The following is an 18,482-nucleotide window of genomic DNA, read 5'->3' as shown; positions in this document are numbered from 1 at the left end:
TTCCTGTGTATGTATATGTATATTCTCATAATTCTTTCTTTCCATGTACTTTGCACTGATGTAATATACAAAAGTGCCGTTTCGTTTAGTTTCTCTTTCCCAGTGGTTACTCATATATATAATATATTATATACATATATATATATATATATATTGCACCTCATTTTTACAAACTATGCAAGAAATCATTCCAGGTACATTGTTCCTTCGCACAACTGGGGCACTTCACCATCTCTTTATTGGTCTAATGCAGTGATGTATTGCAAGGGCTGTAAGAATTAGAAACTGGATTCATAATGGGTAAAGAAAACCTAACCTCCATGTGATGCTTTTTTTTCTCTCTCTCCACCCCAGTGTAGAGTGAGCAGAGCAGATTGTGAGTAGGGCTGCTGCCAGAAAGAATTACTTTGCATTTTCACACATGGCAAACACTGGGTCTTTGCTGCTTCCCATGTGGGTTATAATCAAGGGCATCCAGAAATCACCATCAGCCTCTACCATGCACCATCACCAGAGGACTCAACTGTTTGTTGGAAAAATGAAATTTATAGCGAGAGTGAGACTATTGGCCTCATTTGCCTCCTAACTCTTGTTACCCAGACGCATTGCTTAGAAGTGCCAAGATAGTAGTTTGCTTTCCTTCAATCCATTTTTTTTGTCCCATTTAGAGATCTTGCATCTCTTCCTAGGTAGATGCGATGGAGATGGCTCCAAGACCTTGAAATGGAATTCATAGCACTTAATTACAGTTGTTAATTAGTGGGAGAAAAGATTCATGGTAACTGAATATACTGTCTGTATCAGCCACTACCTCACTCTTGGGAACCCACAGATGGGAGTAGATCCATACTACTAGGTGGTATAAGGTGGAAAGGACCTTTATTATATCACTATCAATAGGAAGAAGAACAATTCTTATAAATTAAAAAAGACTTTATTCATTGCTAATGCACGTAAATCATGTGATGGCAAAACCATTGGAAAAAAAGCATAATACAACATTCTGCACCGGCATAAAAACTTTTTTTTGCTTTAACAAGCATTAATGAAGTAAATATATTTGTTCAACTTGAATTTTAAGCACACACATTTGTCAGATTACTTCTTTTGCCTATAAAATATATATAAACTTCACAAAATTTACAATGAATTGACGGGACTTTCTCAATGTCCCTAAAATCTTGATCAACCTTTTAGGATGAGTTGGAGGCAGTCTGTATTACCAAATCAGTACGAATACACTCAAACAGTATTTCAGCCAAACAACAGATATCCGATTTGGACAAAACCATACTGGGAGAAATTAAAGTCTTAAAAGACTTGGAGAAAGTATGTACATAGGTCATTTATCCAACTTGGTTGCAGACACCAGAACTATTATAGTTCTCAAATACATCTTTCCAATAATCTTGTTCAACTCTTTTACTCAATATCTTATCTTGATTAAAAACAATAAAAGTGTGCATAAAAGCACTTGGATCATGTCTGTGGAGAGTTGTACTGGCTTCAGATTTGCAAAACATTTTCAACATTTTGCAAATTAGTAGACCCACCATTATTCTGGCATAAGGCCAACATTCAAACCACTACCAACTCTCATTTCAATTCTGTACACAAATTAAGGTTGTACTTGCATTCCTTTGAACAAGTTAGCCAAAAGATAGTCTTTGGTATGGCTATAATGGGGAAATGTACACAATATCACATTTCTGACCTAAGCTGTATGAAAAACAATTTACTCCAAACATGCCATATCCTATGGTTTAGAGGCATTAACAGCCCTATATAAATGAGTGATAATTTTTCTATACATCTTTTAACACCTTTTAATGTTACATCATTGACACCAGCTGTTGGGCACATTTGCCCACCTTGACAGGGTCTGTGGTATTGCAGAGCAATTGCACAAGGGGCTTAAGATCTAGGTTTTTCACTAATGGTTGAACTTCTTTATCACTTGCTAAAAGAGTACCTAGTCCTACAAGCGCACGGAATTGCGCCTCAGGATCCTTACAACAAGCTAGTAGTGTTCCAAGTCCACTTGCTACTTGACATCGGTCCTCTAACTTTCCTGCCCTGAGGTAAATCACCGAGTAGTTCATAAGTAAAGTTGCCACAGCAATCTCCATACCTTTGTTGGGGTACGGAGAGATTTCTACAGCTGCTGACACAATAAGGTCTCTATTCTGTGCTAACAAGTGGCATCCATCCATATCAGCTGCTAGGTTGGCAAAACAACGAAGAGCCAGCATCTGTGTGTTGACAGTCCTTGAGGACCGCAGGAGTTGTGCCAAATGATTCACCAGAGTATCCCCTCCAATGGTCTTGATCCACAGACTGTGCATGGCAGGGGAGAGCAAGGCAAGTCGAAGAATGTCTAAGACTGGCCAAATGTGTTCTGCAGGCCACTGGAGAACTTTTTCCAAGAGCACAAGATTATCCTTTGCTGATGAATTACCACGTGTAGGGCTTTCAACAAGGTTGTCTATATCCAAATCAGACAGTTGTAATCTACTCTCTACTATCTTGTTAAATTCTTTCATTTTGTTTAAAATTCCCTGAACATTAGAACTTTCAAAAAGGTAAGGGTTATTCTGTGGGAAATATTCACTGGAGGAAGGGCCTGAACTTGTGACAGATAACACAGGGGCTGCAGCAGTAGAGCCCTGTGGTACATACCGACCCCCACCAGTAAATGGATCAGCCCCAGCTCCACCTGCAGATGTGGATGCCCCAGGTACATACCGGGATCCTCCCGTGAAAGGATCATAGTATTCTGACTGTGTTTGACCAAGGGTATGTCCTTTGGCATTCTCAATTATGAAGAGTGCTACTTGGTCTAGGAAATCCTGACTTAATTCATGCCTGTGAATAAATCTCTGAGCAGCATGGTATGGGTCTTCAGAGGTATTATAGGGCAGTTTCAGTGTACGACCTCCATCCATATCAACACTAAACACGTAGTCATATTCTTTACCCTCATACAGGACTTTTCCAGACGTGTTAACTGATCCTCCTGCACCACCAACCACTTCACCTACTTTGGTCCACTGTTTTTCTCCAGCTGACCAGCTATAGCAGAATATAGTGTCCCCATCACGAACCATTACTGTCTGGCCATCACGTTTGCCTGGTGCTAAGAGGACCTCCTTACCGGGAAGTTCTGAACGTTTGATCCCTCCCAGATCTCCAACTGCCATGGTAGACTTGGCCACACTTTCTTCATACTCTTTCTGCTCATCTGCATCACATTTTCTTTCTTCCGCCTTGGTAAATATACGGCAAACCCCATCACTGAAAACATAGAAAGCCAATAAAGTCTCAGAACTGCTTAAGAAAGAGAAACAAGCCTGACTTACACCCATCCTTTTGTTTGTTATGCAAGACGAACCTGATGGAAGTTTACATTTTGAGTTACAGTTACTCCATGAAATACAAGATAGTTTCAACTCCTGCACTTCAGCATAGGGTCATTTCTGAAAATTTCTTTTTACTCTCCCTTCGAATGAACAGAAAGCAAAGTGCTGTTCACTGCAACCTAGTGGTTGTTAAGCTGACAGTAAACATTATCTCGTGTAACAATAAAAAATAATGCGATCCCCTTACCATTTGCCACTCATTCCTCATACCCACACTCAATCTAGAGGTAGCTAGCTAGTTAGCAATGGTCCCTGGTTTCCCTTTGATTTCTCAGAGAAATTCACTGGTATTTACACTGTGTCAACATATGGAGAACATGTTCTATGTTTTCAGCATGATGCTAGCATCTGGACATAAGTTGTCTAGAGCCTGACCCATTTTGTGTTGGCATTGTTTTAGTACTAAATGCTTTCCCAATCAAAGGAGAGTAAGGGCGAATCATCAGTCTTTGCTTGTTTGTGTACATGTAAACCTCACTATTTGTGGGTTCACTTTTCACGGATTCAGTCATCTGTGGTCTCCCCCCCATCTCCACCCCTACTGGTACATTACTGTACAAAGGTGCACTCATAGCCCCATGGACAATGATTCATACAAAGTGATTCCTGCCACAACCTATGCATCATGGTGACTCGTTGCTCCCCGGCCCCTCCCCCTGCACAGTGTCAGTCTGTTCCATGACAGCCTTTCACTTGGAGTATTTTTTACCATGTACTTACAGTGACCGTTTCATTATTTTTTGCACTGTTTCTTTGTGCTCTCACATCCAGTAGTTACAGATTTAGCACCGTGTTAACACAGTCTAGTGGCCTATCTTATGCTATCTGCGAGTACTCTGTGATAACTGTGCCACATATGTGCACAAGAGTCTACCACAAGCATGGGCCCAACCCAATGCTTCCTTCCCTTGTGTCAAGTTTACCTCTAATCACGCTGACAAAATGTGGCCAATGAACCATACATGAAGATCAGACAGACATCGCATAAATGTGTTATTTGTGGTAATATTTTTGACCCATGGAGATAACCTGTATTGTACTGTATAGTCTATCTGCTGGAAATTTGGCTATCAACATTATATTACTTTTGTGACTTCCCAGGGGAATTGATGGTGGGTACCTATTAATAGTGGTCCTACAAGATACTGTAGAATCATCTTCCCAAAGTACAGTACATCTCCGAAATCAGTCAACCCTTTACCATATGAAGGTGTAGCCCCAAGGAGCTGGTGCCCTGTCTCTGTACCAGACCTCTCTATCAACTTCAACTGTACACGTGACCAACAACACTCACAGGTTCCATGTAAGTGGTTTGATTTTTATTCATGCACAATTTTGTTAAACAAGGTTTGCTTTTTATGGTTCTAGCTGCTTTCTAAGGGATGACCCTTCATTCACTGGAGTCAAGATGAGAGGCAAGAAAGGGTGGTGGATGGGAATGGAATGGGTGGGAACAAATACATGCCTTTGACTTGGCTACCTCTCTTGTAAGGGGGGAAAAACCCTTGGTATATAGACAGATAGCTACTTAGAGGTGTTGAAATTGACTTGGGTACCTTCCAGCAGTTGTTTCTTTGCCTATGGTATGGGTTTGGGGAGCCTGGAAATTATAAAGGGTCCCCTAAACTCTGCATATTTTTGGGGTCAGGTAGACTTCCTTCCTCCACCTTTTGATAGTTCTGACAACCAGCATTTGCTACCTTCCTACTTTCAGCCAGTGACAGAAATAACTCCACAATAATATAACAAGGACAACAATCCATTTTATTTTATTTTATTTTATTTTTTCTAGAGATTTATAGGAGGGCCCAAAAGAGTATTGACAGCCACTGTGGGGCTGAATTTCCAGTTTATGAAACTTGAGACAACAATAGCAATTATTATTATTATTATTATTATTATGACCTTAGATAGTAGGTGCCATGGGTATGTTACTGTCAGTAAAAACCTGCAAGTGGTGTTCTGAAAAAAACTAAAGCATGAAGCAACAGTCTCATCAAACCACTCAACTTCACTGTCAATCTGGTCCCTCTACTCCAACTGGTGGTGGAACTCTACATACTGTGTCTATGACTACTAACCAAACTAACTGGTGTAACAGATGGTTTACTATTTTTTTTCTTTTCTATCATACTGCTTAATGTACAAAAAATTAAGCAATGTGGCTACAAACATCTTGCAAGAAAGTTACTTTCATAAACGTGTTTCTAGTTACTTGTCCCTTGTAAGAGGGAAATGCATCAAACCTCACCTGGATCCAGAAGCGATGTCCCCATTCTCAAGAGTTATAACTGACCACACGGACTGTGCTGGAAGGTGTATAGTCTGTTCACATTCTCCACCCTTCCAAACCTTCAGGGTCCTGTCTTCACTGCCTGTCACAAACAAGCCAGTATCTTGGAACACGCTCAAACTGCAATGGAAGCAGATAGATCTCTATAAATTTTGTAATCTGGATTTTTAGAGGGAAAGGGAGCTGTGCATCCTCATGACATACATATATACATACCAAAGAGAACTTTCTCCCTTATGTAGGGAGTTGGCGGAGTCGAAGCATACACCCAACCCACACCTGAAAACCATTCATAGTTCCTCTAATCTTAGCACCTCATGGAGGAAAGGTAGTTCTCATCCCTCACTACACCACAACAGTACCCAACAGATGGAGCCAGTTTACCCCCCTTAAATGAGGGGTAGCCAGTCAAGGCATGCACCCACCACCCACTCATTTGGTTCCCTTTTATCTTAGCTCCTCATGGATGAAGGGCCATCTTTGCCTGGGTCGGAGGCAATGCAGCAAGACACAGCACCTCCATAGTAGGGCCCAACAGTCTAGGCTGGTTTATACCCACTGGTTCATTCAAACAATGACCCTCCCCCCTTGTCCCTCATACATAAATAGAGAGGATTACAAGAAATCCCCTTAGGCTGTGTCAATTTATCCCCCATTCACAACCATTTTGCACTCACACCTATCTCTTGCTTTCTCTCGTTCCTGCTCAAAAGATATTCCTCTTTTACCCAGGGGACCTTTCACCCAATTCATCTATCTCATTCTCGGTCTTCCACTCAAGTCCAGTCCACCCACCTGTCTTCCACACCCTTTTTGTTAGTCTTTTTTTTCACCTTTATTTTTCCACGTCCACAAGTAACCCAGTATTCTTTGATCAGCTCCCTTTCCATCCCTACTCTCCTCCTTACCTCATCATCTCTTACTCTAGCCATCCTCTTGACCACCACCATACTTCTCAAACACATTTAAATTTCTCCTTTCTGCTCCACTTATATTTCAAGTCTGCCTCATTGTCATTAGCACAATCACCTTTTCATATGGTCTTCTCTTCAAAGTCATCCCCAGATTTCTAATGATACTTTTCATTTCCCCTTACTCTACAGTCTACCTCCATCTCCACTCCTCCATTCCCTGCTACATATCACCCTAGATACTATCCTTGGAATTCTGTAACTTTATAAGAAGTTTATGAGTGTCAATATAAGATGCCTATCTGCATTGCCACAGTATTCCAAAGGTAGTTCACATTTAAATTCTATACTCTTAGACTCCAGACCTCCAAGGAACCTCACTCCAACCTGGATGTCCAGCCCTAAAGAGTTAGCACTGCCTCTGGACCAAGCTAAATCAATTAAATCATGATTGAGCAGTGCCCATAAGTTAGCTATGAAAATAAACATCTAAAGTATAACTAATTAGGATAAAACTCAAATACCATAATTTTGCTGATTACAAGCACATATTACAAAATGAAAGATATTTTACCTGTAAATGAAATTTGTATGTCCATAGTATGTGTTGATACAGGGGCCATCGATACTCCATAACCGAACTGTGGCATCATTGGAACACGAAAGGAACAGCTTGTCGGACATGATGCTTAGTCCTCGTATGCAATCCGTATGTCCCGTGAATATGTGCACCACCTCAAATTAAGGAAGCAAAATCAATTACTTGTAAACCATTGCAAGAACAAGTCATAAAACATACAAATATAGATATTTCCTTTTTTCTGTTTCCACCTTTGTAGAATTGCTGTGTTCACAAAAGATGCTCTATCTTGCCTGCCTACATCTTCTCCATTGGAGAAGGACCAAAAGATGAAGAAACTGCCTCGTTGAGTTTGAAGCAGTTTTCTTTCACAAATGGACACAAGAACTCCACTTCCACATGGGGGTGTGGCCCCAAGAGGCCGGTATCTGGTCTCTTTATCTGGCCAAGAAAATCGGTTCACCATACCACCTCTCTCCAATGCTCTCCCTCTTTTATTCCTGTTTTTCTACATAAGGAGATTACTACCCATGAGCCCACCCTTCTACACCCCATCCTAACAACCAACCACATAGAAATCAACTCAGGCCCATAAACATGTACAAAACCAAATAACCTTAAACACGTACATATTCCAAGGGCTTTTTCTCCTTTACAAGGGAGGTAGCCAAAAACAAACTGTGCCACTCCCACCCATTTCATCCCATTCACCACTACTCCCTCTTTTCTTGACTCCTCCTGTATGATGGGTCATCCCTGCATTTTGCCCACTGCCCTGGGTCAGAAGCAATGCAGCAAGACCACTTCATATAATCAGCGACCTCCCCTCTCCATCCTCTCATGCAGAAAAAGAGATGACAATAATCCCTTCGGGCTGCATCAGAATATCATTCACACATACTTCCTAACCCTCCCCCTCCTCCCAACCACTACCTTCCATGCATCACAGCATCATCCATACACAACCATTCTCCATTCACCCCAGTCTTCTGTCCTTCCTCAACAGACATCTCCCTCTTTCCCAATGCCCCTTTTGCCCCATCCATCCATCTCATCCTTGGTCACCTCCTCAATCTCATCCTTGGTCACCTCATGTTCACTCCTCCTACCTCTGCCTTCCACACCTCTTTTACTAATATTTCTTCACTTATTCTTTCCATGTGTCCAAACCATCCAAATACTATTTCAACCCTATCTCCCAACTCCCTTTCCACCCCCTTTCTCCACTATCCAGCCTAGTAACCCTTATACTTCTCAGGCATCTCATATCTAACACATTCAAACTCCTCCTCTCCTATGTTCCATGTTTCTGCCCCATACAGTGCTGTCAGCACAATCACTCCTTCATACAACCTCAACTTAGCATCCATTCCCAGATGTATTTCTCATTACACTTTTTAATCCACCAAGGTATTTACTTGCTTCTCTCAATCTACATTATACCTCCACCTCCAATCCTCCCTTTCCCACCACATTTGCACCCAAGTATCTAAAACTATCCACTTCCTCCAGTCTCTCTCCCTTAATACTCACTTCCAGTCTGCTGCCACTCTCTCCCTTTGTACATCTCATCACCTTACTTTTACCCACATTTATCTTCAACTTCCTTCTTTTGTACACCTTCCCAAACTCTGTCACTAACTTCCTCAATCCTTCCTCTGACCCTGCCACAAGTGCAGTGTCATCAGCAAACAACTAGCCTATCTTCCACTTTTCTCCATTTCCTTTAACCATCTCCAATCCCTAACCCATTACATTTGCATTTACCTCTCGTACCACCCCATCCATATATAAATTGAACAGCCAAGGTGACATAACACATTTCTGGCAAAGTCCCACCTTTATCTCAAACCACTCTCACTCTCCATTTCTGATTCTAACACAAGCTCTACTACTCTCATAAAAACTCTTGACTGCTCTTAACAGCTTTCCTCCTATCCCATATATCTGCAATACCTCTCACAGTGCCTTCCTGTCTACCCTGTCATAAGCCTTTTCCAAATCTATAAAGGCCCAAAAAGCATCCTTACCTTTTCCTAAAGCTTTCCCACATATTAGTCTTATCACAAAAATCTGATCCACGCAACCCCTACCTGTCCTAAACCCATACTGTTCCTCACCAATTACTCCCTCTGTTCCTCTCCTAATCCTCTCAATCAAAAACATCTCATAAGCCTTCCCAACTACACTTAAATTGATCCCTCTGAAACTACTACACTCACACTTGTTCCGTTTTCCTTTGTAAAGTGGAACTATACAGGGTCTCCTTCAGTCCTCTGGCACTCTACCCTCTCTTAAATATTAAATATCCTCATCAGCCAGTCCACCATCACTGTACCTCCTTTTTTTAAATATTCTAGAAGACACACAGATGAGAGTAAAAGGGAAAAGATAGGCAGTATGTTTGTGAGAAGAAAGATGGATGTGTTGGCACTGAGTGAAACAAAGTCGAAAGGGAGGGGCAAGTTTGATTTTGGAAGCATAGTTGGGATAGTCTCTGGAGTGATGAGAGGACAAGGGAGAGAAGGAGTGGCTATACTAGTAAGTGAAGAGATAGGTGTGTGGTGGAGTGGAAGGAGGTTTCTTCAAGTTTAATGTGGACGAAAGTGAAACTGGGAAGAGAGATGTGGGTTTTAGCAAGTCCATATGGGCCTGGTGGTGAAAAGAGTGTAGAGGAAAGAGGCTTTTTGGACATGGGAAAAAAAAACAAAAAAATCTGAACATACATCATTTAGCTAGGAGAATACACAAATTCAATATAGGAAAACACATGAAATACAAAATACAAAAATACACCCATCCCCTATCCATGAAGCAATTGGAGTAACCAAAGGAAAAATATCAAAACAATGCATTACTATTAACAATCACTTCTCCAAAACAAGTTTCAAACACACAACTCAACAAGTCGAAAAATAAATATAAAGCAATTCCCCAGTATTCCCGAAGGTTCGGTTTCAAGACCTGTCGCAAATGGTGAAAGATAGCGGATAGTGGACACACCCCTTTTAATGGTTCAAACCTTATTTTAAGGCTTTTATATTGTTTTATGATGTAAATAAATGAAACTTTTATTTTAGATAGTTATTTCACAAGTACAACATTAACTTTAATCAAACTATAGTAAAACAGACGTTGTACTCATCAATAATGAAAGATTGATTTAAATTTAACCACTTCAGTACAATGACACGGCATCATGAAGTGCAAGTGGGTAAATGAGGATGCTGGCTGACATCAGCATCTTTATTATATATATATTTTTGTAGTTGTACACGAGTTAGCCCCAGATTTTTGTGAACTGGTTTGATAATGTTTTCTGTGACGGAGAGGGGGGGTCGCTGAATTTATGAAGCGGCCTTGCTGTGGATGTGCTGTGTGTTGCAACACTGCTTCTGACCCAGGGCAGTGGACAGGATGCAGGGATGACCCGTCATCCAGGAGGTGCCAAGATAGGAGGGAGGGAGGGAGGAGGGTGGACGGGAGTGGAATATACAGGAAATGAAATGGGTGGGAGCGATTTCTATGCCTTTTTCTTTCCGGCTACCCCCCCTGGTAAGGGGGGAAAAGCCTTTGGTATATGTATGTATGTATCATGACTTGAAGTAAAAGAGAATGAGTAATACAGCAGTGACTTTATATTTCATAATGTGAGTAGTGTGATGCAAAGTACATATGGCAGCCAATGCTGCGCGTGAAACGCTGAGGTGTATTGAAGTGGTTAATCCTAATTCATATACTGTATATTGCTATTTTGTTCATTTGATAAGTGTATCTATAAATTAAATCATAATATTTTTCAAGCTTGAATTAATAGGCTTCACAGATAGGCAGGATAATCACAAGGATGAGGAACAGGAAGAAGAGGGAAATGAAAAACAAGAGTAAGAAGAGGGAGATGAAGAAGAAGAAAAGGATGAAGATAAAGAGGATGAAGGAAAAAAAAAGTTGAAGAAAAGGAAGCATAAGAAGGACAACACACAATACCAGAAAGACTTACAGAAGACTTGCACACTGATACCTGAACCAGATCTACAGTATAACATGGCTCTTTGAAATCTACACAAGAAGGATAAAACAAGATAGGTCTTCAAAGAACAAAAGGAGTTTTGCATATGCAAATAAATAAAATGTTTCCTAATCTGGATGCTTAGACAAACAACTTTCTAGCAAATGTAGATTCTACTCCAAGTTTGCTAAATTTTAAAAATTAGCCATAACAGACATCTAAATCAAGGTATAAAAAAATCAGAAGTATAGGCACAAGTTCATTTCAAATCCATAAGTCTCAATTATAAAGACCACTGAGGCACTATCTAATTACAGCAGGGAAGCTCATATTCAAAATTATTTGAGCAATACACAAAGTATTACATAGGCAGAGCATGCCGACAGGAGACCTTTTGGTCCATATCTAGGTCAGATGTGAAAAAAATAATTATAAATAAATGAATAAATAAAAACTATAATAATGTAAATGATAAATAAAATACATGAATAAATGCATAGGTATAGTTAAATGATAAACAAACAGGTATATAGTAATAAATTGACATAACTAATAAACGAGAATCAAGCAATAATAAATTGACATAACTAATAGTAAACGAGAATCAAGTAAATAATAATAAACAAACGGACAAATGATAAAACACATAAATACTAAAACTACATGGTCTGTAGTATGTCAACTCACCTGTCCATTTTTCCAAGACCTAATTGTTTTATCTGCAGAAGCAGAAACTATTATGGGTGCATCTTGACTGTCACCTGGAAGGACTTCCACAGCCCAAACAGGTCCTGTGTGACCCTCAAGAACATGCTTACATTTCTGCCCATCCCAAACACGTCCTGTGTGGTCCCATGATCCGGAAACCAGTAAACCTTTCCCCCATGTAAGGCACGACACTGCAATAAACAAGTTGGACAAAATCATAAATAATGCAAGTTGAATAAAATCATTGTGTAATGATGCAATAGAAGAATGTAAGAAGCATTATCTTGAAGGTAAATAACTGTGACAAAAGTGGTTTACTTTGCCTCATGCATTTGGTAGGCTGGGGCAGGTAACAGTTACCATTAGTTATAGGCAAAAAGTGTAGGCCTTGAACCTACATGTTTCTATGCTACCATCATGCAATTGTATAGACATGAATGATAATTTTTTTTTAACAAGTATTAATTTCTGACTACTTGCATTGCATGATGCTCAAAAAAACTCAGAACTATATGATGCAAGTAAATACTTTTCATTCATTCATTCTTCTCTCTAGTATATAAAGTTATGAAGAAGATAACACATACTATCCAAAGACTCCTTTACGGTATGTACCATTATCTTTGATAGCCTTCTTTCAGTACATGAATAAACCTCACTAAAATAACTCTTACCAGAGTCTGTATGTCCCTTGAGTTGATAAAGAGGGTCTGGGCAGGTAGGAAGATAAGCAAGGATCATATGATCCTGTGATCCTGTCATAATTAATCCATCAGGGTGCTCATCGCTGCACGGTACCCAGCATGTGCTTGTTACGTATCCACTATGACCTTTGAATACTTGATGCTGTGTGTACAATCGCCTAGTTGAAATGAATACAAACAAATTACAATAAATGTGAGGGACATAGAAGAGATGGTATGAAAAAAGGAAAGAAAAAAAAAAAAGCAAATTTGTGAGGTGCAATACAATTGATGAATGATGGAGTGTGATTCTGGGGTCTTTAAATGTGGGTGGTATTGAGCTTTGCTATCAACAATTTTGTTAATCCAATATATTCTTATTGCCTCTCATCGTCTATTATTTCTTCCATGAGGTATCAGTGGTGGAATAATACTCTCACACTGGTGTTAAAGGTTTTATGCTGGGTTGTCTGCCTGGGTTGTTGGGGCTTTAATTTCATATTGAGGTCTCAATTCTAGTACTACCATTATGGTTTTTCATTGGGGCCACATAGCATTAGGGTTGGGTGGGGGGCCTATATCTTCAAATTCATTGTACTGTATACCTTTAAAGGATTTCTGACTGACACATTGTTAGTAAATTTCTGAACCAAAAATTTTGGACAAAGTCTGAATCCACTTTGTCTTACCACAAGTCTCATTGGTGATTGGTAATACAATGTCAGTGAGTTCTGGGTTACAATAACTGATTGTTGTGCCTGGGTTTGTTGATAATAATCAACAACTGATTAGTACCTTCTGTTGGGAGAGTAGGCAATTGTTGCAGTGTTACCAGTGTACAATATTTTCAAGTTGGATGGAGGGGTGGGGTGGGTTAGGAAGCTCCCTTCATTCTGTTCAATCATTCATCAATATCTGCCCTCCTTCTATCGAACTACATACTGTATATTCCAAAGTAATTTTCAATCTCAGTTAAAAGTCAACCCCCTAATTTGTGGCTAGAAAATCCAGAATTTTTTAAGTACCTAAAATAATAGTTGCCTACATTTTTATGTCTGTCTTAATATATGTGCAGCCAAGTATAGCATATCATAGCATGTACAACTTGACATACACTTTCTGGCAGCCAAAGTGTACACACACTTGTCTGTTAACAAATCTAGAGAAACCAGGAGAAAACTAAAGAAAAATTTTAGTTACACAGACCTGGAATGTACTACCACACGTTAATTAGCACAGGTATTTGTCCTTGCCTTATTTTATTTTCTCTTTTCATATTGTTTATACAATTATTTTTTTTAATTAATGAAAAATTTCCAGTCTTTTTATAACATCAGTAATTTTATTTTTTGCCTTCAGTGTGAAAGTGAAAGAGCAAGGCTAAATATTTAGAGTAAATCCACCATGATAATGAATTATCAGGAAGAGTTTAACAGGATGTGCGTTTTGATGTATACAATCATACATAAATCACCATTGCTCTTTGTTTTTTGTTCTATAATGATTTATACATAAATTAGGGCTCTGCTAATTAAAAATTTAACCTAGATTAGACATGAATTTTGTCCCTGAAAAAGTGGTACCCACATAAAAGTCGACCTCTTAAATTCAGCCTTAGAAAATGGGCTGAAAAACTGGCCTATTATTTGGGTATATATGGTAATATTGATTTTACAATATACCCACGAATCTTATGTTGCACAAGTATGAACAAATGAGTTATCTGGTGTGGAAATTTTTAGCATATCGACCTAAGTCTAAGTAAGGGTTAGTGTTATACACAGGTCTCCTGCTGCAACAAGGTGCTGTATTTGACAGGGTAGTTCCATAGGTATTACTTTGGAATACAATTATACATTTCAATTAATGTTCAAATCTTAACAGACTTCAACCTTGTGTTGGTAACATGATCATCTGACAATACTGACGTCCATACACATCCCAAACTTCTTTCAATCCACCTAATATACATGTGCTGTCAAATTTTGTCCTATACGTAATGTACATGACTGTTATTCTATATACTCTCACAAACCTCTACCTGTGTACATATCCCATGTGTTGTCAACATAATAAAATGTGTAAGGCACACGTACCCTTCTTCTTTCCATAAAATTGCTGTTTGATCCCTTGAAGCAGTAACAATGAAATTCTTGAAGGTTGTAATGGCACGTACATCTTTACTGTGCCCAAGCAGAGAACATCGTAACTTATATGCAGAGGACATTTTCACTTGTTACCTCTTCCCGGTTCACCCAATACAGCACTGTCACGGGAGAGAACGATAGTTCAGCTGTTGTTTACTTTCTGGCAAAGTTGTAGGTTGTCGTTCATCACCCAAGTATTTACTCGTTTTCTCATAACGCAAGACTACAAAAGTAAAAAAAAAAAAATATTTGAAAATCAATAAGTTGATAAGTACATAAATTTGTTGAATTTATAAATATTCTTCGCAGAGTATATCGCTTTTCATTATATTTAATTGGCAACTATATGTCTGTCAATGGTAAGTGACTTTTTAGCAAATACGTTTCTCACGACATATCGAGGAATATCCAATTGCAACATATCCATATTTGCCAATGTCAAAAACTTTGTAATGTATATAAAATCGTGCCTACAGCGGAAGTTTTAACACCGTCCCTTCATCCATGTGCAGCATCTATCCTGTCACTACATAACATACCTGTACCAATAAATCTATTAATTTTTTTTTCAATGCGTATCATAATGCTATGGACTGATTAATCAGCGGACAACCTGGCGCCGTGTCATGCTTTATCTTTTACGTTGGCCTTTTTTCATTGTTCGAGGGTGTTTATTTAGTCCATTTTTTTTTCTTTCATGTAGGAAGTCGTATATAAATAAGAGAAGTGTTAACTTCACGTCACATATTATTTGGTGTACTGTTATTATTGCTTATGGGCCTAGATGACAGTATTTTTTATGTCGCTATGTTGTGTAACCAGGCAATGTGTTGTATAGCGAAGGAAGTTTCGCACTGACAGGTGTGAAGTCGCTTCCTGCCATAATGTGTTCATGGGTGAGGCGAGAACAGCCTGTGCTTAGGTATACTACTGTTACTTCAAAATGTCAGTTATATTATATGAGAATGACTATGGAGAAATGTAGGGATTTATTGTCGGGGTTTGTTGGGTGCAGCGTTACCTTGAGTTTAGCATTACCGATTGGAGAACAAGATTTCGTCTCTCAATGGAAGTGGAGTGGAGGTACCGAATCGAATCGCCCTGTCAGTTCGTTCATTGTTGGGGATGCCAACATGATATGGCACCTACCAGAATACAGATCTGAAGTGGGATTTTGTGGACCAATGTGTGGCAGGACTTCAGTGCTTTTCGTAGTGATGTCAAAGAGGCAAGGGAGCTAAAGCTCTTGTGGATAGCCTCTTCTCTTTATTTCTAAACTATACCGGTCGTACCTATTCTTGAACATATTAATGCTCGAACTATTGACTACATTGTCCGGTAGACTGTTCCATTTGTTAACAACTCTGGCGTAAAAAAAGTTGCTTCTCTTCGTTGTTCTGAACCTTGGTTTCTTAAGTTTCCACTGGTGCCCTCTGGTCTCATACCTTTCTCTCTGTTCAATTTGAAGGAATTGACTGCAGCCAATATCCTCATATACATTAAGCATCTTGAAAATTTCAATCATATCACCGCGTGTTCTTCTTTCCTGTAGGGTGGTAAGTCCTAAGGCATTCAGTCTTTCATTGTAAGGTAATTCACTTAGTTGGGGGACAAGTTTGGCAGCTCGTCTTTGAACCTTTTCCAAAATGTTAATTTCTTTTTTCTTCTACGTGGACCAGACTTGTACAGCATACTCCATGTGAGGTCTTACCAGTGTCGGGTATAGTGCTAGAAATATTTCCTTATCCATACAGGTAAAGGCTCTCTTAATTCTTCCTAACATAGAGTTAGCCTTGGCAGCAGCCTTAGATATGTGTACAGTAGGTGATGTGTCTGGTGTCACATATATCCCCAAGCCTTTCTCTTCTGTTGTTGACTGCAGTGGTGTCACGGCGAACCGCGACAGAATAATAAAAAAAAAAAAATCGTTGTTGTATATATAGATCAACAATTCAGATGCTACAGATTGCCACCCATCTTCTGGAGGAAGCGATAATTTTTCCGCTACTCCTTGACTTCCGATGACACAAACCGAAGGATGAGGAGTTGTACTGGGCTGCAGGTTAGTCGTCTGGTAGAACATGGGACCTGTGGGTATGTGGGTCCTAGTCCGCGTCCCATTCTTGGTTGAAAGGAAACTCGACCGTCATTGGTTCGTTTATTCTAACCTCATCCAAAAGCTTCCCAAACCGGGGGAGGGAGGGAATTGAGAACTTGCGTCCCATTCAGTCTCCTACTAGTTCCAAGACTAGTTTCTGAGACCAGACTCGTTCTGTTCTCCAATACTGGTTCCCTTTTAAAAGGGACAATTTGAAGAAATCATTAATATCTTTCTTAGGCCGTCTGGCAGTGTTTACGTAGCATTTCTCTCTCTCTCAGACCACGTGACTGATGTGAGTGTGTGCAAATACATCGAAAACGTTTTTGATTCCTTCTTTCCGATAGAGAGTAGGAATATAAGTGACATAGTAACATTTTTACGTGTGTTTGTTGACGAATACAGTCCTTTTTATGGATTTCACTATAATTAATTTTAATTATTACAATAGTAATTTAAAGATATTAGAACTGGATGATGAATCAATTTCTAAGTACATCCAAAATTTTAGAGGGATAGCTTTTCTATCTGACAGTGGGAACCCATCTATGTAGTAATTATAGTTGGCATTATTTTTCCCGACGTGCATCACCTTGCATTTCTCCATATTAAATGTCAGTAGCCAATTCTCACTCCACTGCTGCAGGCGGCAAAGGTCTTCTTGAAGAACTGCTCTGTCATCAAGGCTGTTAACTCTCCTGTATATTTTTGCGTCATCAGCAAATAACTTCCCACTGGACCGGATATCATCAAATAGGTCATTTACAAAGATCAGAAACAAAACCGGACCTAGCACGCTACCTTGAGGGACACCCCTCCATACATTAAGCCATCCTGAATAAACACCTCTGATTGAAATCCTCTGTCTTCTGTTCTCAAGGAAGGCTTGAATCCACCTCCAAATGTCCCCTTCAATGCCCACAGCTTTTAATTTGTTTAAGAGACATTGGTGGGGAACAGTATCAAAAGCTTTCTTATAATCCAAATAGATCACATCACCATCCTCCTTTGCCTCGACGGCATCCTCCAAGTCTTGAAAGTACTCAAGTAGTTGAGTGAGACACGATCTTCCAGATCGAAAAACATGCTGATGACACGACAATATTTGGTTTTTGTCTAGATGTTCCATTATGATTTTCTTAATGAGTTTTTCTAAGATCTTGCATGGAATTGACGTCAGACTCACTGGACGATAGTTCAAGGCCTTCATTTTGTTTCCTTTCTTGAATATTGGAGTAATATTGGCTTTTCCCCAATCTTCCGGGATTGCCCCTGATGTTAATGATTCCTCAAAGATGTATAGAAGTGGAAGAGTGCTGAAACTGTTTATAGGATACCTCGTGAAAATATGATCATATAGGATGTGGGAGGCGGGAAGTCGTTAATAATGCATAGGACAGCGAGGATGGCGAAATATTCAGAGGTGAAGACTGAGGTGATGTTGGGGAGAGATCCAGATCGTGTTTTGTTTGGGGACACTGCTGTGTCATCTACCCCGTGGGTAGAGAGGGAGCCTCTGGTGTACAGTATATGTCGGCACTTTACAAAGGATTACAAAGGCGGAGCATGCCGACAGGAGACCTTTTGCTCCATATCTAGGTCGGATGCGAAAAATCATAATAATAGAATAATAA

At 39.6% G+C, this 18,482-nt stretch overlaps 1 protein-coding gene across 1 annotated transcript; it reads right to left on the bottom strand.

Annotated features, from left to right (window-relative positions):
- Nucleotides 1-912: 912 nt before the first annotated feature.
- On the bottom strand, nucleotides 913-14,972 carry Plap (phospholipase A2 activator protein). The gene is made up of 6 exons (XM_076191506.1): nucleotides 14,700-14,972; nucleotides 12,595-12,782; nucleotides 11,900-12,111; nucleotides 7,198-7,358; nucleotides 5,671-5,832; nucleotides 913-3,294 (listed from the first exon to the last, which is right to left on the bottom strand). Exons 1-6 carry the CDS (start codon nucleotides 14,828-14,830, stop codon nucleotides 1,833-1,835), a joined length of 2,316 nt encoding a protein of 771 aa, XP_076047621.1. The 5' UTR covers nucleotides 14,831-14,972; the 3' UTR covers nucleotides 913-1,832.
- Nucleotides 14,973-18,482: the final 3,510 nt, after the last annotated feature.

Source organism: Oratosquilla oratoria, chromosome 10 (assembly GCF_046742065.1).
Source record: "Oratosquilla oratoria isolate Oo_2021 chromosome 10, ASM4674206v1, whole genome shotgun sequence".
Classification (NCBI taxonomy): domain Eukaryota; kingdom Metazoa; phylum Arthropoda; class Malacostraca; order Stomatopoda; family Squillidae; genus Oratosquilla; species Oratosquilla oratoria.
The sequence above is the reverse complement of the archived record's forward strand: the minus strand, read 5'-3'. Positions and strand labels throughout refer to the sequence as shown.

Excerpts from the sequence above, each read along its gene's own strand:
- Plap (XM_076191506.1), bottom strand. The coding sequence starts at position 14,830 with ATGTCCTCTGCATATAAGTTACGATGTTCTCTGCTTGGGCACAGTAAA. Across the intron at positions 12,112-12,594 it reads CAAGGGACATACAGACTCTG|TGTCGTGCCTTACATGGGGG; the intron begins GTAAGAGTTATT and ends TGTTTATTGCAG. Across the intron at positions 3,295-5,670 it reads GACATCGCTTCTGGATCCAG|TGATGGGGTTTGCCGTATAT; the intron begins GTGAGGTTTGAT and ends CTATGTTTTCAG.